General features: G+C 38.5%; 1 protein-coding gene across 1 annotated transcript; it reads right to left on the bottom strand.

Moving 5' to 3' along the window:
• Positions 1 to 11,781: 11,781 nt before the first annotated feature.
• On the bottom strand, positions 11,782 to 23,505 carry LOC103519498 (facilitated trehalose transporter Tret1). Its single transcript, XM_026830977.1, has 11 exons — positions 23,351 to 23,505; positions 18,823 to 18,894; positions 18,217 to 18,343; positions 17,672 to 17,994; positions 17,417 to 17,512; positions 16,718 to 16,832; positions 16,044 to 16,297; positions 15,687 to 15,900; positions 15,100 to 15,368; positions 14,509 to 14,719; positions 11,782 to 12,103 (listed from the first exon to the last, which is right to left on the bottom strand). Exons 1-11 carry the CDS (start codon positions 23,420 to 23,422, stop codon positions 11,976 to 11,978), a joined length of 1,881 nt encoding a protein of 626 aa, XP_026686778.1. The 5' UTR covers positions 23,423 to 23,505; the 3' UTR covers positions 11,782 to 11,975.
• Between the last annotated feature and the right edge of the window lie 588 nt (positions 23,506 to 24,093).

The following is a 24,093-nucleotide window of genomic DNA, read 5'->3' as shown; positions in this document are numbered from 1 at the left end:
CCTCGCAGCCCTCGCTCTATTTGGTAATTTACACCCTCCGTTCTGGATTGCCAAAATTTTCAAGATTTGGTCTGATCAAGCATGACCTAAACTGCCGAGCTTCACATTTGTTCAATTGCTAGAACACGAGAATCTTAGATTCCGATTTGAATCACGATTTCGTACCTTGACCATTTGGAAATACAATTTCGTAGAAACAACAAACGAAGAAGACACCACATATCCTAGCTTTACACATGCCTATTACACGGTTCAAGTTTCAAGTACCTGTGTGTCAGAATAGTCAAAATTTCAGGATTCAAAATTGCCTATGTCATTAAAGTTTAAAATTAATAGGAGGTACCTAGGTATAGTTTTCTTGTGTCAATGTTCATCAGATTTAATAATATGTCAGACTTTGTAATCGACCACAAATAATGCGTGTCAGTAAAATTTCAATATCAATGGATATGTAGATAAGCTAGAATAAAATTGCCTAGGCATCAAACTTTATTAGAGTGGAGTTCAGGCGTGTGCTTGAATAGTAATAAATAAATTAGAATAGCACGAGGTGATCACATGTACATAGCTATAATGTAATACCAGGTACCGACACTTTAAGAAATAATGCTTGTCAGTAAAATTTCAATATCAATGGATATGTATGTAGATAAGCTAGAATAAAATTGCCTAGGCATCAAACTTTATTAATAGAGTGGAGTTCAGGCGTGTGCTTGAATAGTAATAAATAAATTAGAATAGCACGAGATGATCACATGTACATAGCTATAATGTACCTAATACCAGGTACTACCGACACTTTAAGAGGAAAATTTCGAAATTCCATATTTTGTGAGTAGGCAATTTTCATAGGTATTTGCTGGTTTAAATGTTAGATAATTCATGATTAATTAATAGTTTTAATTCTTATGATTGATGATGTTTTAGGTTTAGGCCTACGATATTGGTCCACAAAGTTACCGAGGCATCCATTAAGATGTGTTATCTGATAATAGGTATCTTGTCACGTGTTTCCAAGATAGGTACTTCAAGTGAGAGGACGCCAGGTCAGATTCTAAATCTCATATAGGCTCTACAAGCCTACGGCTTACATCTCTACATTGTATCAGCTTGGGTGTTTGCATGATTCGAATTATGAACAGACTACCGAGCCAAAACTCCAAAAGTTACTCGTGCACATTTCCACGTGCCTCAGTGGTGTGGTTGACTTGAAATATAAATAGCAGGGGGGAGAACTGACTGTTATGAAAAATTCGGCCCGAAGGACCAAATATTAGGGGTGGTGTGGTTCTTCTTCTTCTTTTTCTCCTCCTCCTCCTTCTTCTTGAGACATTGAGAAATCTTGAGGGTAAGTATACCTACATAATTATGAATTAATGGAACGGAAGTAAGATACCAGCTAAACACCCTTTTAAAAAGTTCCCAAAAAACATGGACACATGACTGAAATTATACACTACATTTGAAGTACCTAATACTTAATTTCGCCGATCGCCACCCAAGTACGTAAGTACCATCTTGAGCAAGCTAAGCTCTTGAGCATCAAGCTAACCATGGTTCCTGAAGTCCTCTGTGCTTCTCGTATCTCGTAGCTTCGCCTCTGAGACTCATTCAAACTACATTTTTCAAACACAGTTTTCATTAAATCAATTTTCAAGCTAAGAAAAAAGAGACAGCACGTTGAATACACCAGTTACCAATGGATTGAAGTCAAGTGATGTTCGGCATTGTTGGTATCCAAATGGGCAACCATCTAGGCAATCGCGTGCTACTGCTGATAAATGCTAAATGCACGATTGGTGCACTTTGCATGTTGCAAAGTGACTCAGAATAAACTTTGTCACATGCTAATCAGATGTTCATCATTAGATGATTTGATCTTCAATTTGCAATTCGTAGTTTAGTGTGCCCCGTGTAGCATAGTTACATAATCAGACGTAATGACGTAAGTACACTTGGACAATGTTGAGTCATTGTATTCAAAATGGCCTTGTGAGAGGCAGTTTTATCAAGGTCCAGGCTCTTAAGCTTTCGATGAGATTTCAATTCTCAATTTTGTCCTGACGAGACTTGTGCTGAGGTTTACCAACTCGGGATTGAGGTGAAACGAGGATTTCCTTATAAGTAATAGCCAGGATTCCCTCGAAATTTCAAGAAGAGACCGAGAGAAGAAAGGGCGAAAGCTATAATATTAGGTAGGGTAACACTATCAGAACCAAAGAAATGTAGGTAGCTACCAAAGATACAGAAAGATTCTTTTATGCTATTTATTCTTACAAGGGTGCGTCAACTGTTATATTTACACAAAGGTTTCATCTAGTCATTAGTTGCTTTATACTGCTTGCTCCTAATGATTCTGTTCAGTTCTTACTTCTACAAAAGGCAATGAAGAATGATTGAATAGCACCATTAGAAGATATTACTTTTAGCTCTTAGTAACCAGGAGCAAGTTGGCAGTGAGATATTTGAATCATTTCAATCCAAGATCCTGAGCCATCAGACAGAATTTACTATCCGACTCTACGCGATTACTTTAATCTTTACTTTCCGGGTCTGTCACTGTCACCAAAAGCCAAACTTCTCAAAATAATATTGTGTACATCAGCAGATCAAATCTTCGTCTTCCAACAGACTGCAACCTGCAACTTGTACATCTACAGTATTTACCAGGATCAGGTTTTCCTCACAGCATGGTTTAAATTTTTCGTCAAGGCAGGCAAGAAGATGATGTTCATTTTGGGCAGGCATACTTGTCATCTTCACTACGAGTAGATAATATGTCCCCACTCACATTAGCGCGACAACACATAACAGGAAATCTATGTCCCTAATGTCCATCTTCTTACATATCCATGGTTTTTATTGCATACAAAACTTGCACATTTTCCAACAAAGAAGGAAATTTCTACATTTCGCAGTATCTGTTTAAGTTTTTATAGGATCGTCTTCCATTTGAATTAGCATAAATTACCATATTACTTTCGCGTCTTTGTAGAGGAGGTAGCTATATTTTCAGATTTTTAGTCCGTCCTTCCTCTATTATTACAATAGTAATAAAAAAGTATAAGGGACGGACTATTGTATTCGCTTCGGTGTCGTCTGTCTGTCACTCTGTCTGTGCCCATAGAAGGACTTATCCAAACCTAGTCGACCTATATATCAAATTAAAGGTCTTTTTACCAGGAACACGAAAATGGTGGTGCAAATTTTGTCCTAAAAACCATAAAACCAAAAAAAAAAACCTGGTTATTAACACGAGTTCTATGTGAGTCATAAGTCATAATATCTTGTCAAAGTAAACATCTTGTTAATGTCTATTTACAAACTTGGCTGGAGACTTTGTTTTAATTGATCCAGCATGAGTCAATAAAATTTAATATTTAAGAGACAAGAGCCACAAAACAGTAGAGAACTACACAGTCCATTTTTGTAACTCGGCATAGCGGTTTCCCTCGAAATTTCAAGAAGAGACCGAGAGAAGAAAGGGCGAAAGCTATAATATTAGGTAGGGTAACACTATCAGAACCAAAGAAATGTAGGTAGCTACCAAAGATACAGAAAGATTCTTTTATGCTATTTATTCTTACAAGGGTGCGTCAACTGTTATATTTACACAAAGGTTTCATCTAGTCATTAGTTGCTTTATACTGCTTGCTCCTAATGATTCTGTTCAGTTCTTACTTCTACAAAAGGCAATGAAGAATGATTGAATAGCACCATTAGAAGATATTACTTTTAGCTCTTAGTAACCAGGAGCAAGTTGGCAGTGAGATATTTGAATCATTTCAATCCAAGATCCTGAGCCATCAGACAGAATTTACTATCCGACTCTACGCGATTACTTTAATCTTTACTTTCCGGGTCTGTCACTGTCACCAAAAGCCAAACTTCTCAAAATAATATTGTGTACATCAGCAGATCAAATCTTCGTCTTCCAACAGACTGCAACCTGCAACTTGTACATCTACAGTATTTACCAGGATCAGGTTTTCCTCACAGCATGGTTTAAATTTTTCGTCAAGGCAGGCAAGAAGATGATGTTCATTTTGGGCAGGCATACTTGTCATCTTCACTACGAGTAGATAATATGTCCCCACTCACATTAGCGCGACAACACATAACAGGAAATCTTTGGGCAGGCATACTTGTCATCTTCACTACGAGTAGATAATATGTCCCCACTCACATTAGCGCGACAACACATAACAGGAAATCTATATGTCCCTAATGTCCATCTTCTTACATATCCATGGTTTTTATTGCATACAAAACTTGCACATTTTCCAACAAAGAAGGAAATTTCTACATTTCGCAGTATCTGTTTAAGTTTTTATAGGATCGTCTGCCATTCGAATTAGCATAAATTACCATATTACTTTCGCGTCTTTGTACAGGAGGTAGCTGTATTTTCAGATTTTTCCGGTACTGTATTGCTAGTTTCTGTTTCTGGCAATATTTGTCGAGGAATGCTGCCTCCTATTGAACAAATATTGCTTGTTGGACAGTGCTGTCATTGTTAGTAGGTATGTACCTATTATGAAGTCATCTAGCCACATAATGAACACATTGCTGATTTGCTGCACATTTTTCAACAATACTGTGGGGTAATGTGTTGTCTTGTTGCTCATTTTTAATGAACTCAAAGGACTGTATTGTCTGTACCATAGTTTTCATTGAAGGGAAAACTTGCACATATTACGTAGTATCACATCAACTCACTTGCCCAACTACCCATGTTTGTATCGTATGATAATTTGCCTACTTTCCATATCTATTATTTCATCTGAATGGTCTGTTTTATAGGCCTTCTCAATAAATAATCAATCACTTCTTCTACCCACTGCCACTCCGTTATTGTTGATATTTCTTGAGGTAGGTACGAGTGTCTTTGCCAATATCTTGAAAAGGCCAATAAATGGATGGGTGACTTAAAGTTAATTGAGTAATTGTGGAATTTTTTTTTTCACATTTTCTCACACAAATGAGCTCTGATCTCGAAATTTGTCGCGACGACCTATGAACTCAAAGCGAGAAAGTTTTAGATAACACTTCAGTCATTATTTTAAGACCGGTTTTAGCGTCACCTATGTTAAGCTACGCCGAGCAAGGCCAATAAATGGATGGGTGACTTGAACCTTATATTGGGAATAAAGGGGGAACGGGCTCTAGTCTTGATTTTAAATCATTACATGAAAGTAAAATCGAAAAATCAAATCAAAAATAATAATAAACTGAATATTAAACAAATGAGTTAGGTGCAAGGTGCATAGGTACTGATTTTCTTTAATCACGATCGAATAAACTACGGGCTAAAAAATTCCCGGAGGGACGGGCCCAGCTTGTTCCGGTACTGTATTGCTAGTTTCTGTTTCTGGCAATATTTGTCGAGGAATACTGCCTCCTATTGAACAAATATTGCTTGTTGGACAGTGCTGTCATTGTTAGTATGAAGTCATCTATTGTGGGGTAATGTGTTGTCTTGTTGCTTGTTGCTCATTTTTAACGAACTCAAAGGACGGTATTGTCTGTACCATAGTTTTCATTGAAGGGAAAACTTGCACATATGTAGTATCACATCAACTCACTTGCCCAACTACCCATGTATCGTATGATAATTTGCCTACTTTCCATATCTATTATTTCATCTGAATGGTCTGTTTTATAGGCCTTCTCAATAAATAATCAATCACTTCTTCTACCCACTGCCACTCCGTTATTGTTGATATTTCTTGAGGTAGGTACGAGTGTCTTTGCCAATATCTTGAAGCAAAATATGCACCATGCATAAACTAGTGTGAGGAATTTGCAAGCTTAGCACTATCAATAGTATTGAAATTTCTTCAAGGAGGATGATTATTGATTATTTATCAACTGTTGATTTAATCAATGGTAGTCTATTCCGTACTACATGGTAACTAAATAGGCATGGTCTAGCGCTAGCAGTATGATTAGTAGGGTCAGGTAACTCTTTCTTGCCTTAGCAAATGTAATCAATTCATGAAACTGCTTTTTCCGTAAGCTTTCGATACTCAGAAATTGTGCGCTACCAACGTCTTTAGTGACGAGGGTTTCATTCTCCTTTCGACGACAAGCTATCCGACTCCTCACATAAACGTCACCTGAGTGGGTTCTGGGAAAGCCAGCACGACGCCATCATAAAGATGGTCACTTGGTAATCCATCCGTATATCATCCACACACAAAGTTCTCACTTAACCATTGGGAACTGGTTCATACAATGTGCTATGGCCGCTGGAACACTGATCCGCGCTCTAAACATCACACTGGTTCTTGTGGAGTATGATTAGTAGGGTCAGGTAACTCTTTCTTGCCTTAGCAAATGTAATCAATTCATGAAACTGCTTTTTCCGTAAGCTTTCGATACCTACTGGGAAATTGTGCGCTACCAACGTCTTTAGTGACGAGGGTTTCATTCTCCTTTCGACCACAAGCTATCCGACTCCTCACATGAACGTCACCTGAGTGGGTTCTGGGAAAGCCAGCACGACGCCATCATAAAGATGGTCACTTGGTAATCCACCCGGATATCATCCACACACAAAGTTCTCACTTAACCATTGGGAACTGGTTCATACAATGTGCTAGCTATGGCCGCTGGAACACTGATCCGCGCTCTAAACATCACACTGGTTCTTGTGGTTATTCTTCCTTTGTTATTACTCCCGGGTTCAAGACCGTGACACGGCGTGATCTCGGAACGTGGTCTTTACGCCTCAGGATATGTGGTGTCTTCTTCGTTTGTTGTTTCTACGAAATTGTATTTCCAAATGGTCAAGGTACGAAATCGTGATTCAAATCGGAATCTAAGATTCTCGTGTTCTAGCAATTGAACAAATGTGAAGCTCGGCAGTTTAGGTCATGCTTGATCAGACCAAATCTTGAAAATTTTGGCAATCCAGAACGGAGGGTGTAAATTACCAAATAGAGCGAGGGCTGCGAGGGTATATTTCTGCCATGTGTTCAATGATTTCTTTAATTTCTAAGTACTCTCGGTACGAAATCGCTTGGAGTTCGAATATTCAACTCCCGTTTGGTCAATCCAACCCTTAAACTATCGGCAATCTGGGGCAAAGAGTGTAGAGGTCTGTAGGTAGATAAGTAGAAGATGTAGGAAATAAGGAGAAGGTGCCAACACCAACTTGAGTAACAGAGATCCCATTTAGATAAACAAAGGGTGGCTTGTCAACTTGGGATTTATGGGCGCAGTAACACCGCAGTACTATACATATAAAATTTATTATGAAACGCTTTTAACTGTATTCGTAATTAACACAAAAAGGCTGGCTTATGGTAAGTTATGGTCTGTAGCCTAGTGATGATCATGACGAGTACGTTGTACTTTTTATGAAATTTTTCAGGACGAAAAATAGTGCGATCTTTGGACTCTTCGGAGTGCAAAGTACATCGAGGAATGGGCCTCAAGCTACTATCTCTGCAAAAAAATTCAACATCCATTTGCTAGAGATGACCTAAACCTAACTAAATTTCTGTTGAGTTACTCAATTAACTTGAAATTCCCTAACATGGGTATAATAAAACTTATACCTACATAATTACGAACATAAATTCTGAGATTACTGAGTAGAATTGTACGAATCGTATTCGTTCTTTCTAGATATAAATTGCATTGAGTAAATGACGAGGTACAAACCAACCTCAGTGGTGCAGTGGTTAGCTCGGTGGACTTTGGTTCTGGAGATTGGTGGTTCTAGTTCAATTCAAGAACCTAGTAAAATTTAGCGTGGTCTATTAATCAGAGAACAATATTTGCCACAAGCATTCACAACTCAATTAAAATTATTATTATTCCTTTCTAATTAACTAAGTACCAGTCAACCTAAGTAGTGTACAGGTTAGCACGAGTGGACATCGGATCTGGAGGTTGGCGGTTCGAGTCCAAGTCAATCAATCGACAAGTGCTAATATGTGAGGATATTTAGCGTTATATTCTAGGGAACAGCGTTAACTACTGACAAACACTCTCATACTGAACATTTAACACAATTAAAATTCCTTCCTTATTGACTTCGTATTATGAATCATAGGTATTACCTACTATAGGTATCAGATGTCAACTTATTGTACTTACTAGGTTCTCGGAACGTCAATGTTCCCGCGATGATTGAGTAAACAAAGGAAAAATTTCTATGAATGAACACTGGTTTACTATTAATAAATGAACAATGTGTTTACAATGAACCTTCGTATTATGAATCATAGGTATTACCTACTATAGGTATCAGATGTCAACTTATTGTACTTACTAGGTTCTCGGAACGTCAATGTTCGCGCGATGATTGAGTAAACAAAGGAAAAATTTCTATGAATGAACACTGGTTTACTATTAATGAACAATGTGTTTACAATGAACTCATTTTCAGCACGTAGTTCTGCGTTCGCCGAAATGATGGCACTTGAGAAAAATAGCCCTGCCTTTGCCGACAGTAATACTTCTGTACATCAGCAAAAAAGCAAAAGAGTCTCTATTACAGCCTCTTATAAAACTCGAACTTTTTTGCAAACAATTTTATTTTAAACTGTAATGCGACTTAAATCGTACTTATCTATATGAACTCCAAAATGAGATTAAATAATTGTCTAACTGTAAAATACAATAAAATTCAAACTATCACAAGTTAAAACTCTCAAAAAATTGTTAACAAAATTAAAACAAAAGGAAGCTGGAACTCTTGAAAATTTTGAAAATAAAAAACGAGTCGATAAAAATGGGTTTCAAAAATTATAAAAAAATTAATACGATTTTCTTTGTTTCAAATAAAAAACCCGTCTCTCTTCGCCACATTAGAAATATTATTCCTAGTCCGGCAAGACAAGAGGACTATACACAACTGAATACTAAGTGCCCGGAGCTGCTAATACTCGTGAATTGATAAAGAAAACCATCACCCTCATAGCCTACACAATAACTTACTACTATTGTGCGTTGTAACACATGCACTTGGTGCACATCTTCTTGGATGCAACAGGTGATTTACAACAGTTGAATTGCAACTATTGTAAATCTGTGGATTTCATTGAAATTACCTACTTTGAAATTATTTTGTACAGTTACAGCTAAGTGTACGGTGATTAAGAACTTATTATTGTAATGACCCAAAGTATACTACTTATTATTGCAAGAATGAATCAAGTCGATTTAAAATGACCAGTCGTCAATGAGGATTGATGCTACTCGTATTTCAACGTCATAGATGAAGAGTTTGCGAAATTTGACTTAATAGTTCAAATTTATTTTATTTTATTATTATTTTTTTTTTTTAATGACCAAAAAGAATGTTGATAACTAATATAGTTGTATTGTTGATTTTGTGACGTCATCGTCGTCAGTCAGCTCCCATGGCGTAGTGGTCACTGCGCTCGCCTTGCACGCGGGAGACCCAGATTAAATATTAAATTTTATTGACTCATGCTGGATCAATTAAAACACCCTCCAGCCAAGTTTGTAAATAGACATTAACAAGATGTTTACTCTGACAAGATATTATGACTTATGACTCACATAGAACTCGTGTTAAATAGACTGGTGGAGTACAATGTATGAGATAAGTCAAGATAAAAGTACATCGAGTCAAGATAATTTGAATCAAGTAGTTAGCACAGTAGAGCATTTCACTTCACGGTCATGGAGAACATTGCCACCCAGGGTTAGATTCTTAAGACCATTTCCAAGAGACACTGGTTAAGTTTGTAAATAGACATTAACAAGATGTTTACTTTGACAAGATATTATGACTTATGACTCACATAGAACTCGTGTTAATTAGACTGGTCGAGTACAATGTATGAGATAAGTCAAGATAAAAGTACATCGAGTCAAGATAATTTGAATCAAGTAGTTAGCACAGTAGCATTTCACTTCACGGTCATGGAGAACATTGCCACCCAGGGTTAGATTCTTAAGACCATTTCCAGGAGACACTGGTTAATCTGCAACACCTCTCTTCTTCTTCGCCTTTTACCGTATTCAGACGGAGTCGGCGTTTTTCGCCAGGCTCTCAATCAGCCCTAGGGTGATTGCTTTTGAGCTGAAATTTGCTACAAAATTTTACGAGTGGATGCCCTTCGCACTCAACCTTTGCTATTTCTTCAGACCTCCCTGGTGACATATCGTAAAGACTCGCAATGAAAGAGAGGATCAGTGGTTGGGCTTATTTCTCCTTCACTGGAGAGAAATTGTCAGTAATTAACGCTGTTCCCTAGAATATAACGCTAAATATCCTCACATATTAGCACTTGTCGATTGATTGACTTGGACTCGAACCGCCAACCTCCAGATCCGATGTCCACTCGTGCTAACCTGTACACTACTTAGGTTGACTGGTACTTAGTTAATTAGAAAGGAATAATAATAATTTTAATTGAGTTGTGAATGCTTGTGGCAAATATTGTTCTCTGATTAATAGACCACGCTAAATTTTACTAGGTTCTTGAATTGAACTAGAACCACCAATCTCCAGAACCAAAGTCCACCGAGCTAACCACTGCACCACTGAGGTTGGTTTGTACCTCGTCATTTACTCAATGCAATTTATATCTAGAAAGAACGAATACGATTCGTACAATTCTACTCAGTAATCTCAGAATTTATGTTCGTAATTATGTAGGTATAAGTTTTATTATACCCATGTTAGGGAATTTCAAGTTAATTGAGTAACTCAACAGAAATTTAGTTAGGTTTAGGTCATCTCTGGCAAATGGATGTTGAATTTTTTTGCAGAGATAGTAGCTTGAGGCCCATTCCTCGGTGTACTTTTCACTCCGAAGAGTTCAGAGATCGCACTTTTTTTCGTCCTGAAAATATTCACAAAAAGTACAACGTACCACAACGTTGTAGCAGTGTACCTACAACGTACTCGTCATGATCATCACTAGGCTACAGACCATAAGTCAACAGAAATTTAGTTAGGTTTAGGTCATCTCTGGCAAATGGATGTTGAATTTTTTTGCAGAGATAGTAGCTTGAGGCCCATTCCTCGATGTACTTTGCACTCCGAAGAGTTCAAAGATCGCACTTCTTTTCGTCCTGAAAATATTCACAAAAAGTACAACGTACCACAACGTTGTAGCAGTGTGCCTACAACGTACTCGTCATGATCATCACTAGGCTACAGACCATAACTTACCATAAGCCAGCCTTTTTGTGTTAATTACGAATACAGTTAAAAGCGTTTCATAATAAATTTTATATGTATAGTACTGCGGTGTTACTGCGCCCATAAATCCCAAGTTGACAAGCCACCCTTTGTTTATCTAAATGGGATCTCTGTTACTCAAGTTGGTGTTGGCACCTTCTCCTTATTTCCTACATCTTCTACTTATCTACCTACAGACCTCTACACTCTTTGCCCCAGATTGCCGATAGTTTAAGGGTTGGATTGACCAAACGGGAGTTGAATATTCGAACTCCAAGCGATTTCGTACCGAGAGTACTTAGAAATTAAAGAAATCATTGAACACATGGCAGAAATATACCCTCGCAGCCCTCGCTCTATTTGGTAATTTACACCCTCCGTTCTGGATTGCCAAAATTTTCAAGATTTGGTCTGATCATGACCTAAACTATTTATAACGAGAAAAAAAAAAAAAACTAAAATGATATGTAATTCATTACATTCTTTATGAAGGTAGTATGTACCTACGTATGTCATCTGTTCTTGATAAGAGATAAAACTCATGAGAGATTAAATTAATAATGTACTTTTTATTATTATTAGATGATAATGTACATGTGTAGATATTCTTTTTTCATTACACTAGTGACGTTACCCGTCCTTTAGGTGGGAGGGAGGTTGTACCACAGGACAACGCACCACACCACTACATCGCCGCAGGCGAATTTTTTTCGTGACATTAAAAGTAGCCCTTCAAAGGTTGCATACTTTTTTAACTGGCCATTTTTTTCTTTTATCTTTAGGGTTTGAAAAATTCCCTGTCTTATTTGTCACGTTTTTCCTGAAATTCCCTGACTTTCCAGTCTCCGTAAAATTCCCGGACAATTTCCGGTTTTCCTATGTAGGAGATACCTTGTATTTCCTCATCAGTCCGACCCCTGGGTCTGGCGTCTGTAAAAGAAAACCCAGTATCTATTTCAGTAAACTGTGGAACTCACTTGGAAAAAGAGCTCCTAGAAAGCCAAATGGTGTGCCAACTTTAATGACATAGGCAATTTTGAATCCTGAAATTTTGACTATTCTGACACACAGGTACTTGAAACTTGAACCGTGTAATAGGCATGTGTAAAGCTAGGACAAAGCTGTCATAGAAGACCTTGCCTATGGACAAAATATTAATAACTTAATTCCACCAAACCAATAACTTTGAAAATTGGACATTGGATTAATTCTTGAAACTGTAGGCTTGTTTCTTTGTTTTGTTTGTATTTCGATATTCTTGAAAGTGTAGGCTTCCTATTTCTTTGTGTACCTATAGGTATAGGCTTCGTATTTCTTTGTTCTGTTGGATTCAGGTAGTCTTGAAAGTTTTAGCTTGTCAGTTCTTTGTTCTACGAGTATTTTGGAAGCAGACTAATAGGTAACTTTGTACATACAAATAGGCAAACAGACATTCTACTTGTACTAGATTTTAGACTACTCTAGAGATAGGTAAGCAACTCGGACAAAAAGAACTTTTCATGTGCCTTCGGTTAAATAATGGTGAGGTAACATGGGTTATTATTGTTAGGTAACGGTTCACTCAAACAGTTCGTAACAAATGCTTGGAGACAATAGCTATTTCTTTTTCGAACTTTCTGCTTTTGGTTAGGTAATATGGGTTATTGTTAGGCAACGGTTCATGTAATATCTGCTTAGGTCATTCACTGCTTCGATTCTTCGAATCATTTGCTATCTATAGGTACCTAATTGATATTTTTTTATTATTATTATTATTTTTTTTTAATGATGAATTTTTGATTAGCCAAATATAAACAGTAGGTAGGTAGTGATTCCGTTGAGAGAAGTTATGCGTTATGAGCTTATCAGTTATTTGTAAAATTGTAAAATAAGGGCCTAACCCTACTATATTTCAGATGAGGCAAACATGTTGAAAATCTAAAGGACATTTGCTCATTATTTGGTTCTGATCGTGCCTTTGGTTGGGGGTCCATATAGGGGCTCCATTTCTGAGAGTTTTACCAGTTCACTGAACCACTACTTGTAAACTTGGTTCTGTATTTTCTCAGAAAAAAACTTCTCTTGAACGTTCTCACAATATTTCATAGAAACAGGGAGATGAAACACAAAATCAACAATCAGAGGTTCGGTGTGCCTTTGGTTGTCTAACCTTATCAGGTGTTATTGAAATTAAATTAGACATTATTACGTCATAATCTGTGTTCAGTTATTTATTTAGCAGTACAACAACCTCTTCAGACGGCCATGTGATAAATAAAAACAATTTAAATTAACAGGAAATAATATATTTTACTGATAGCAGGACCGTTGCATCTTGGACATCTTTGTAGCTCGTCTGCCTTGTAAGCGCCAGGCCGCGGGCTCGATTCTCGCCCGGGGCGCATTTTATCCTGAACGGATAATGTTCGTTCTCGAAACAGCTGGCTCTCCTATTCTGTCTATACTCGTTGCCTGTGTCTATTTCGTAGCACAGCTATATCGTAGTATGTCCCTCATAAGAGGAGTAAGAAGAGCCACAAATCTTTCTATTTAATTACTAGGTTCTCTTCGATTTCGGGACGATAAGACCATAGCAGTTACAGTTCCCTCTGTCAAACCTCTTAAAAAAAAGTGATTTTTACTATCTTTCGATGATAGATGTCGAACTTTTTGCTTGGTAAGTAAGAGCTAGCCGGTGTGCCAAATTTCATGAAAATCGGACAAACCGTTCGTAAGTAATCACGGAATAAATCGGGTAGTAATTGACTACTTTGGATCGCCAACGAGAAAACTCATAATATTTCATGACGAACTAGATGCAAAATCGTTAGAAGTACGTTGAAGGAACGAACGTTTAGGCCTCCGACTTTATCTATGTAGTTCTTTATACTCGTTGGGTGTGCCAAATTTCATGAAAATCGGACAAACCGTTCGTAAGTAATCACGGAATAAATCGGGTAGTAATTGACTACTTTGGATCGCCATCGAGAAAACTCATAATATTTCATGACGAACTAGATGCAAAATCGTTAGAACTACGTTGAAGGAACGAACGTTTAGGCCTCCGACTTTATCTATGTAGTTCTTTATACTCGTTGCCTGTGTCTATGTCGTAGCACAACTATATCGTAGTATGTCCCTCATAAGAGGAGTAAGAAGAGCCACAAATCTTTCTACTTAATTACTAGGTTCTCTTCGATTTCGGGACGATAAGACCATAGCAGTTACAGTTCCCTCTGTCAAACCTCTTTTAAAAAAAAGTGATTTTTACTATCTTTCGATGATAGATGTCGAACTTTTTGCTTGGTAACTAAGAGCTAGCTATTAAAATAAATATTTTGTACTAAAATACTCACTTGATCCCATAAAGTACTGCTCGATCTCTGTCAACGTCTTGCCCTGGGTTTCCGGCAGAAATATTATCACAAATATGGTACCAATAAACGCCATAATGCCATAGAAGCAGAATACTCCATAAGATCCTATACTACGTGACATGTAAGGGTAGTATTTGACCATGGCAAAGTTGAATAGGTACGCGAGACAAGCTGTGATACCACAAGCCACCTGAAACAAAATGACGGAGTTAATAGAGGAATTGGAAAACAGTGCCATTGCAGTTCCTGAGAAGTTAGATAAAGGGATTTCGGATCGAACCCTTGCAGCATAAAATAATTTAGTCAGAAGACGGCCATTTATAAGATTAACATCTTAGAGATAACTTTCTTTCGTATATAAATTTCAAAATCAACGCCCGCAGTCCCTTCATTACGAAATTCATACATTACAATGGGTTATATCTGCGAGGGTGATATAGATATGAGGCATTCTCTTCCACCCAACCTTTGTCGTCAGTTTCTCATGTAATTCCTGGGCCAACACAGGACCAACAGGACGTTACCATGTTTCTAATAAGAACTCTAAAAAGACGACATTTCAATACTTACATCTCTACACTTAGCCGGATAGATCTCTCCCAGGAGGGACCAGGGAATGATGAGAAACCCGAATGTACTGAACACAATATAGAGGATAATAGCAGCTAGTGGCACCCAAGAGGTTTGACCTGCGGCGGCCTGGCCTGCTACAGAGGGTAGGGTGATGTTTACCAGAGGTGCTAGAGTGGTGGTGACGTTACTGGAGAGGGAGGTGTTTAGTAGAGAGGAACTGGTTAGGTTTGTGGCCAGGAAGAGGGGGCTGTTGAAATTGGGTGCGTCTGAAAACGAAAGAATATGTAGACTATTATAGACATTAGACAATGGATTTTCTTTATTTCAAGTCATGTGAAAGTCTTTTAACAACTAAAATCACTTATTATTGTCCAACTGTGTTCTATACGATCATCCGTCCTCACACAAACCACGCAAAACAGTGCTTACCTTCGGTTATCCTGTGTACCGGTTTCGTGTATTCAATGTTTGTACATATACTATCACCGATAGCTTAATAGATTTTCCCTATTTTTATTTACAGTGGCAGGATCCTAAGAAATGTGCTCTTCCTCCAACCACTTTCTGAAGATGAAGAAGCTTACCTGGCTGCACTCTGATCTGATTCTGGTATCTATCAAACGCCAACAGAAGTAGACACGGGGTCATCCCAACTCCAGACACTATAGCTGTGAATCTCCTACCCAAGGTCTTAGAACAACAGGTGCCCAAAAATATGACACCCAATCTAAGTGCACCCAAGAGAACAGCTATGAATCCAATGTCCTTGGTAACTCCTGAGTCTTTGACAAAGTCCAACTGGAAAACGGAAAAAAGATACATTTGTCACAAAAATGAAAATATATATGTAATCACTATAATCATGTGCAATATTGGCAAACTCTGTGGCCAACATATTTGTTGCTTTCTTCTTTGAGGAGAATCATGATTCAAGAGCTTACCGTATAAGACACTGCTACATAAATTCCAGTCAGCTGTTGAAACAAGAAGAACACATTGAGAATAATCAACGGCTTGTACACCTCTGGTCTGTGCAGATTCGACCACATGTTGCCCTGCGCATGCGCTACTGCTTTTCTCTTATTGGCCAGCATTGCGCTTAGTTCTTTCTGAATCACTTGGGTGCGCGAAGTACCGCGTAGAGTTTTGAGGGATTTGGTGGCCCGACTTTCATACCCGTTAGTGACTAGCCATCAACCAGCTTTTGTAAAAGGGCCCAAAAAAAAAAAAAAAAAAAAAAAAAAAAAAAAAAAAAAACTTCTCATTAGCAAGTGTACAGTGTATATTTAAGTTTCACCTTTTCTTGGTGCATACTCTTAGTAGGCGTTCACAACGGAGTACCGACCATAGACCCTGGACCCTAGACCCTGTCTGGCTAGGGGACGTTAAACAGAGAGAAGACTAGCGTCTGGCTGTGGGACTATAAACAGGGAGGAGAACAGCTAACCCTAACCAGCCTAGCAAGCTGGCAGTTCCTCAAAGGGTTCTAGACTAGCGTCTGGCTGTGGGACTATAAACAGGGAGGAGAACAGCTAACCCTAACCAGCCTAGCAAGCTGGCAGTTCCAGACACGGGGTCATCCCAACTCCAGACACTATAGCTGTGAATCTCCTACCCAAGGTCTTAGAACAACAGGTGCCCAAAAATATGACACTCAATCTAAGTGCACCCAAGAGAACAGCTATGAATCCAATGTTCTTGGTAACTCCTGAGTCTTTGACAAAGTCCAACTGGAAAACGGAAAAAAGATACATCAAGTCAAAATTGACCAATCAAATGCCTTGAGACTATGCTTAGCACGAACTTGAGAGCCAGCATTTTGTTCATAAATATGGGTGTAAGAAAGTAAGGAAAATCAGCGGAATTTCATTTGGGTTAAAGCACACATACTTGACAAATCGTTCTCCGATTACAAGTCGCTATTCACTAAATTTTATACCATAACCAGGAAAGTAATATCAATTGCGATAAGCAAAAAAGCCTGTCATAAAGAAATTTGCCCCATTAATTTCTAACCATGATTAGGACTTGAACCACCGAACTCCACACCTGAAGTTCACTGTATTATCCGCTAAAACACTGTGGATGGTGATCTGATAAATAGAGTGGTGGAAAATTTTGGTTCAAATTTATTCATGAATGCTTGTCAAGTTGTTCCTAATGTCGATTCTGGATTAACACAATATGTTTGATTATATGATTTGACTTACACTTTCATCTTGAACCACCAATCTCCAGATCCGAAATACACCGAGCTAATCAGCAAAGTCGATTGAATAGTAGAAATCAAAGACTCACTTGACTACCAGATGACTAGCCAGACAGGAGACTCTGGTACGAAGATGAGGGTAATGAAGGCCACTACTAGGGAGACACCGCCGCCAATTGCCGCCACTATTTGCCAGTTATCCTGCGAATAGGAGAGGGGAATGGTTTGGACTTTTAGAGTATGCACTGCATAAGGCCAGTGCTCTTCATCTGGTTAACACAAAGCAATGCGGCTTTCGGCCGCTGCGCTGCTTTTGAAATATTTGGTATTATGAGGGAGAAGTCGATAGATATTACTTACCTTGAACACCAGACCCAGTATATTGACAACCAGGATCCCCAGACATAAGAACACAGAGGACCCTGACATCAAATATCCCCGCAACGTACTCAATGTACACTCAGCAGCATACACAGAACCCGGGGTACTAGCTAGTCCCGTTGCCAGCCCTGTGAGTATTCTGCCTATGTAGATACGGGTCAGGGTTGGCTCGAATGCCATCAGGAACCATCCGATGGAACAAGGCACGGATACAAGAATGAGGGTGAACTTACGCCCGTATCGCTCTAGGATTGGACCAGAGAGAAGACAACCGATCGGAGTTACCAGATTGGATAGACTGGCTGAAATGGAAAAAAAACAAGCAAAAATCAAGTCATGGGGAAGAAATTATTACATTGAGTGCCAAAATTACAAAATGAAATTTGTAATTGTTATTGCGAGAGGATTACTATAATCTAATATCATACTCTTCCGGGACAAAGATCTCCAGTTAAATGGCTGAGTTAGGATATTTTTTCTTTGATTTTAACAAACTGGATCCACGTCATGGATTTCAGCCTTACCTATCCATGTTTCCTGATCTGTGGAGAGATACAGTTGAGTTCTCATGTATGTCAAAGCGAACGCTGAATAGCCCATATTCATTCCAGGAGACAAGACAGAGGCACATCCTAGCAGACTGTACAATATCTAAAATGAAGAGTACATTGGTAGATAGTTTATCAAAGACATTCTAAGATAAGTAATTGTATCTGACATGCACGATGTACTTGAAATGTAGTAGGGTAGTAACCTTCGAAGAGACTATAGCCTAAACTTCTGGTGAACAATATAAATACATTGGGTCGTACTGAGTTATGTGATGTCAGTGGATATGGATCAGTACGTCACTTTACAATATACTGTAATGACATACAAATACCTACACGGTGCGGTGTTGAAGAATAATAGATCAGTTTGTGCGTCTACAACTCTACACATGACGAATCCAAAAGTCCAAATATATTAAGATCAAAACCAAACCAGACCTCATCACGTGTAGCGAATGCTGTAGTGGACGCAGTCCGTTTTGAGGCTCTACTGGGTTTACGGCGAAAAATCGAACGAATAAAAAAAATACTAAATGAAATTAGCGTAAGTAGTATATCCTGAGCAGTCAAAAAGCTTACCTGAACTATAATCCCCTTAGTGGAGGGTTTACTATCTGAATCCATTGTGCCTCCAATGAGATAATTCGGATTCTGTAACACAATAATAAGATAAAGTGTCCGACTTTTTAAACAAAAACTTTTACTCAGCTTGCAAAAAATACTTTTCTTGTGCAAAAATTACGTCCAAAAATATTACAGGTAGTTAATTCTCCATAGGAAAGCAACTTCTAACATAGGAAAGTAATAGGTATTTTATGTCCGATGATGTTTACAAACAATAATTTTATTACAATTATCAGGCTTCCAAACGATGTTTACTAAACAATCCGTTTCTACTCTCTGGATGGGCACTTCTACTTACATTTCCACCTGTTTGGAGTGCATGTCTGTCCAGGTGTCTAAATGGTGTATGGTACCTACCTACTTAAAAAAGACGACGCTTCATATTTTTAGAACTTTATTTTGGTCGACAGTTCTGCTATTGGTCTGGATGTTTGTTTGGTCCGCTATAACTCGCGATTGCCTGGTCCGAATTTGATGAAATTTCCTATCAGATTTTAAGGGAAATAGCGCTTCGCCTATTCCTGAGGTTGCAAAAAGCTCGAGTACCTAATTATATGTAATCAATTACAATCTTTAAAAGTACCTATGTTATTCGTACTTGATAAGAGATAAGACTCAAGAGAACCTAGATAAATTTGACTTGGCTTCGAGTCGAACCTGTGTTGCGGTGTTGCCATAATTACTACATATCCCGTGGACTCTTAGTAAGCTTTCAGATAGACACCTGAACACCTTTCCTTTCTATTTTGCTATTGCCCGGAGACCTTTTTTTAAACATTTAATGGCATCCGTCCATTCAAAAGGAACCTTTTGAGAATAATCGATTCAGCGAATTCAACCTTTTCTCAAATGATATATTTGAAGGACAAAGGATGGTTGTCACGTTGAAGCCAGGGCCGTATTTAAAGGGGGTTCATTTTTAGTCCCTCCTTCCTATTATTACAATAGTAATAAAAAGGTATAAGGGACGGACTATTGTATTCGCTTCGGTGTCGTCTGTGTTTCTGTCAGTCTGTCTGTCTGTTCCCATAGAAGGACTTATCCAAACCTGGTCGACCTATATATCAAATTAAAGGTCTTTTTACCAGGATCACGTACGTAAGTGTGTGTTGACAGAGAGGTTTAATGTTACTCTATAAATATTAAGGTTTTTATTGACATGGGTTTTGCCCTTCATTCGGCGACAAGCTACCGACCTCCTAACAATAACCTCAGCCTCACACAATCTGAAAACGGAGCTGGGAAAAGCTAGCAGCACGCAATTGCCCAAATGGTCACCCATCCGGATACTAACAATGCGCAACGTTGAGAAGAGAGGGAAATCGGTTAGGTAAATAAACGAGGTTAAAATGCATCGGTTGTTAATCAAACACACGACCTCAACTTAGGCGAGAATCCCTATACTGCTAGCGATAGCCTCTACTTACCTTGAACACCAGACCCAGTACATTGACCACCAAGATCCCCAGGGATATAAACACGGTGGACCCTGACATCAAATATCCCCGCAACGTACTCAATGTACACTCAGCAGCATACACAGAACCCGGGGTACTAGCTAGTCCCGTTGCCAGCCCTGTGAGTATTCTGCCTATGTAGATACGGGTCAGGGTTGGCTCGAATGCCATCAGGAACCATCCGATGGAACAAGGCACGGATACAAGAATGAGGGTGAACTTACGCCCGTATCGCTCTAGGATTGGACCAGAGAGAAGACAACCGATCGGAGTTACCAGATTGGATAGACTGGCTGAAATGGAAAAAAAACAAGCAAAAATCAAGTCATGGGGAAGAAATTATTACATTGAGTGCCAAAATTACAAAATGAAATTTGTAATTGTTATTGCGAGAGGATTACTATAATCTAATATCATACTCTTCCGGGACAAAGATCTCCAGTTAAATGGCTGAGTTAGGATATTTTTTCTTTGATTTTAACAAACTGGATCCACGTCATGGATTTCAGCCTTACCTATCCATGTTTCCTGATCTGTGGAGAGATATTAACTGTATTCGTAATTAACACAAAAAGGCTGGCTTATGGTAAGTTATGGTCTGTAGCCTAGTGATGATCATGACGAGTACGTTGTACTTTTTATGAAATTTTTCAGGACGAAAAATAGTGCGATCTTTGGACTCTTCGGAGTGCAAAGTACATCGAGGAATGGGCCTCAAGCTACTATCTCTGCAAAAAAATTCAACATCCATTTGCTGAATGATGAAAAACCCGAATGTACTGAACACAATATAGAGGATAATAGCAGCTAGTGGCACCCAGGAGGTTTGGCCTGCAGCGGCCTGGCTTGATATGGAGTATAGGGTGGTGTTTAGTAGAGGGGCCGATTTGGAGAGGGAGGTGTTAAGAAGAGAGGAACTGGTTAAGTTTGGGCCCAGGAAGAAGGGGCTGTTGAGAATAGGTGCCCCTGAAAAACAAACAATTTCATCATTATGATAGATAATGTTTTTAACCAGTTAAGTCACTTATTTACATAACTACGAAAAGATATTTTCGGGAAAATAACCCGGAACCCTAAATTCTGGATTACAAAACCGGGGCTTGGGTCTGATAGTTTTCTAAAATCTTTGGAACATCTTTTTTTTCCCTCTCTTTATTTATCAGTCATCAATTTTCCCTCAACAATTTGAACAGAAAATACATATATGATATGTATAAACATAGTCCTTTAATATTGTCTAAAGTAGTCTAGTGGAGATTGGGTTTCGTTTAATGCAGCTTATACTGTTAGAGTGGTACAAATCACGTAAATGGTGGTGCAAATTTTGTCCAGAAAACCATAAAGCCAAAAAAAAACTGGTTTTTGGGGGATTTTTTTCACATTTTCTCCCACAAATGAGCTCTGATCTTGAAATTTGTCGCGAAGACCTATGAACTCAGAGCGAGAAAGTTTTAGATAACACTTCAGTCGATCATTTAAGACCAGTTTCAGCGTCACCTATGTTGAGCTACGCCGAGCAAGGCCAATAAATGGATGGGTGACCTCTTAACACAATATGTTTGATTATATGATTTGACTTACACTTTCATCTTGAACCACCAATCTCCAGATCCGAAATACACCGAGCTAATCACCAAAGTCGATTGAATAGTAGAAATCAAAGACTCACTTGACTACCAGTAAAAATCCGGAATCAGGTAAAACAAAAGCGCCCGCTTTCTCGTCAGCAAAACCTAAATTTCACTAATCAAGACGTTACAATCAGTAGGTAGGTAACTGACTACTTTGTCTAGTTAGGTCTACTGATAGTTCTCTGACCCATGAGAACGAGGTAAATCCATGAGGATTAGAAATAAAAAACGGAATAAAGGGAGAACGGGCTCTAGTCTTGATTTTAAATCATTACATGAAAGTAAAATTGAAAAATCAAATCAAGAATAATAATAAACAAATTAGGTAGGTACATAGGTACTGATCGAATAAACTACGGGCTAAATAATTCCCGGAGGGACGGGCCCAGCTTGTTTACTTTCCTTATCCTATAGGAAGGAAAGTAATGTAATCGGGTCAAATTTTCCATGGTCAGTGTTTAATGAAAAAACACGTTTTGAGGTCCCTAGAGCCTAAATCCAAAGTTTCAGCCATTGGTCCGTGTGTGTGTCTGTCTGGCCTTCTGTCTGTCTGTGTGTCAGTCTGTAAACAAAATATCTCGAGAACGGTAAGAGCTAGAGACTTGAAATTTGGTATACAGCTATCAAATGTGATAAGGATACGACACGAAACTTTTGGTTAAGATCCGTGCAACGCTTGGCGGTATTTTGGCCGCTTTTTGGCGGTTTTTGGTGTAATTTAATATCTCGGGAACGGTATGATCTACAGACTTGAAATTTGGTATGTAGTCTACAAATGTGGCAAGGATGTAACACGAAACTTTTAGTTACAATAGGTGCTGCGGTTGGCGGTATTTTGACCGCTTTGTGACGGTTTTCGACCACTTTTTGGCGGTTTTCAGCTATACTGACTAAACGGTTAGAAATATTGTAAAAGTTACAATAGAAGAGTTCAGTACAGTACAGAAGAGTACAATAGAACAGTAAAAGTTACAATAAGCATCATTCAATAGGATAAGGAAAGTCGTGTGATATTCACACCAGATTTATTTTATACTTTAGGCCAGACTCCGAAAATTTGGAGAATCCCAACGGTAAATCACTGTTTGGACTTGACCGTCGCGTCAATTGAGATAGTTTTGGAAGAATACTTCAGCGGAGCATGTACATATGTTATAGTTCAGTACAGTACAGAAGAGTACAATAGAACAGTAAAAGTTACAATAAGCATCATTCAATAGGATAAGGAAAGTCGTGTGATATTCCAGATTTATTTTATACTTTAGGCCAGACTCCAAAAATTTGGAGAATCCCCCCGGTAAATCACTTTTTGGACTTGACCGTCGCGTCAATTGAGATAGTTTTGAAAGAATACTTCAACGGAGCATGCCTCGGTATCATTGAGCCTAAACTGACCCCTGGGTTTGCCGTCTGGTAGTTTAGCGGCATGGAGGATTTCAGAGGCAGATTCTCTCCCATCTGTTTCATTGTCAAGCTGGGCAGTTACAAGGTTACTGTGATAAGCATGCCAAGCATCTCAATGTGATGTTATGTAAGACTTCTCGGGTCTTTCAACCTGGAACACAAGGTTACTGTGATAAGCATGCCAAGCATCTCAATGTGATGTTATGTAAGACTTCTCGGGTCTTTCAACCTGGAACACACAAGATGTTGTTGTTGTTTTTGTTGATTTTTTTTTTTTTTTTTTTTCTAAAGATTTTAAGTAAATCTCTTCTTCTTCTAGCGATGAAACAAACAAGTATTAAATCGAAATTTTATGAGTCTGTGTTGTAGCATGTCAATCTCGTAGTTTGTCCCTCATGGATGAGGTTCTACGTCACTGTATAACTGCTAAGGTTTATAGTGACATGATTTTACCCTGATTTCGGTGACAAGCTACCCGCCTACTCCCTTTAACCTCACCCAACTTGAGTGGGGAGGGAAAGCCAGCAGCACGCGATTACCAGATACTTGTCACCCATCCGGATACCAACCATGCTCAACGTTGCTCATCTTCAGTAAACCATTTGGGAACTGTTACATTTTGGATGCTAACACCGTTAGCTCACGTTAATTTCGATCTTTTGCAATTTGAAGAGGATAAAAAAGTTGTAAACTTACACCTCTACACTTAGCAGGATAGATTTCCCCAAGGAGGC

Source organism: Diaphorina citri, unplaced genomic scaffold (genome assembly GCF_000475195.1).
Source record: "Diaphorina citri unplaced genomic scaffold, Diaci psyllid genome assembly version 1.1 scaffold2759, whole genome shotgun sequence".
NCBI lineage: Eukaryota > Metazoa > Arthropoda > Insecta > Hemiptera > Psyllidae > Diaphorina > Diaphorina citri.
The sequence above is the reverse complement of the archived record's forward strand: the minus strand, read 5'-3'. Positions and strand labels throughout refer to the sequence as shown.

Bases quoted from the DNA above. Each gene is read 5' to 3' on its own strand.
- LOC103519498 (XM_026830977.1), bottom strand. From the start codon at position 23,422: ATGAAACAGATGGGAGAGAATCTGCCTCTGAAATCCTCCATGCCGCTA. The intron at 17,995-18,216 runs GTAAGGCTGAAA...TTTCCATTTCAG, and splicing joins AGATCAGGAAACATGGATAG to CCAGTCTATCCAATCTGGTA. The intron at 15,901-16,043 runs GTAAGCTCTTGA...TCCGTTTTCCAG, and splicing joins ATGTAGCAGTGTCTTATACG to TTGGACTTTGTCAAAGACTC.